Raw genomic sequence first — 900 nt, 5'->3', positions numbered from 1 at the left:
ATAAAGAGTTGATTGTTCACCTGCTGCCTCGTCGAGCACCAAACATAACACGGAGTTTAATTATTTCATAGCAAACCCTGAATGAAGAAAGCGCTCCCTTCCACTACTGGCACCCCGGAACTCAGCCACCAATGGCCGAGGAAGAAACGGGCTTAGCCCCGCCTCCCATTCCTAACCATTCATGTTGCCCTTGACCGGCAAACTCAGGGGTAGTCAACCTTGGCTCTTTTATGACTCGTGGACTTCAATTCCCAGAATTCCTGAGCCAGCTTAGCTGGCTCAGGAATTCTGGGAGTTGAAGTCCACGAGTCATAAAAGAGCCAAGGTTGACTACCCCTGGGCAAACTGAAGGCGACGGAAAGTCCCTCACGTAGCGATACGTCAGGCTACCGCAACCGACCAATAAGAACCCATCCGATCCCAGCCTGCAACCAACAGAAACGCGGCTGAAGAACCGGCGTCGTCCGTGCTTTACGGCAAGCCTCTTTCCTTCCCCGCCCTTGAACCAAGTCAATCGAAGGGGAGGGGGGAGGGAGAAAGAAGAACCGGCGCCTATCAACGGTGGCGTTGCTATGGAAACGCGGGCGCTATCGTAAGGCAGGGCCCGGCCCGGTCGTGAAAAGGAGAGGCTCGTTCCCCGGCCGCGGAGAAGGTTGTCATTGTGAGCCGCGTCGGCGGTGCCCCTGAGAGCTCGGCTGCCTTCTCCGGCCATTCGCCATGGCGGCGGCCCTGGCTCGCCGAGCCGCGGACTACGTGCGCAGCAAGGACTTCAGGGATTACCTCATGAGGTAAAGGGGAGAGGAGGACGGTTCGTTCGCTTTTGGCGCGGTTTGCTGCTCTGCACAGCTTCCTCCTTTGCGGGGCCTCGTCGTCCGTCGCCCGAAGCTGGAAGACCCTCTG

At 57.9% G+C, this 900-nt stretch overlaps 1 protein-coding gene across 1 annotated transcript in view; it reads left to right on the top strand.

Annotated features, from left to right (window-relative positions):
• Positions 1–580: 580 nt before the first annotated feature.
• The window catches only part of MPC1 (mitochondrial pyruvate carrier 1), an 8,651-nt gene continuing 8,331 nt past the window's right edge, over positions 581–900 (top strand). Inside the window, exon 1 of the mRNA XM_015818350.1 lies at positions 581–788. Coding sequence (XP_015673836.1) covers positions 718–788 — 71 coding nt within the window. The 5' untranslated portion in view covers positions 581–717. The remainder of the gene's footprint in view (positions 789–900) is intronic.

Source organism: Protobothrops mucrosquamatus, unplaced genomic scaffold (genome assembly GCF_001527695.2).
Source record: "Protobothrops mucrosquamatus isolate PMUCROS unplaced genomic scaffold, P.Mucros_1.0 scaffold_135, whole genome shotgun sequence".
NCBI lineage: Eukaryota > Metazoa > Chordata > Lepidosauria > Squamata > Viperidae > Protobothrops > Protobothrops mucrosquamatus.
Note: the sequence above shows the minus strand (reverse complement) of the source record. Positions and strands in the feature narration are given on the sequence as shown.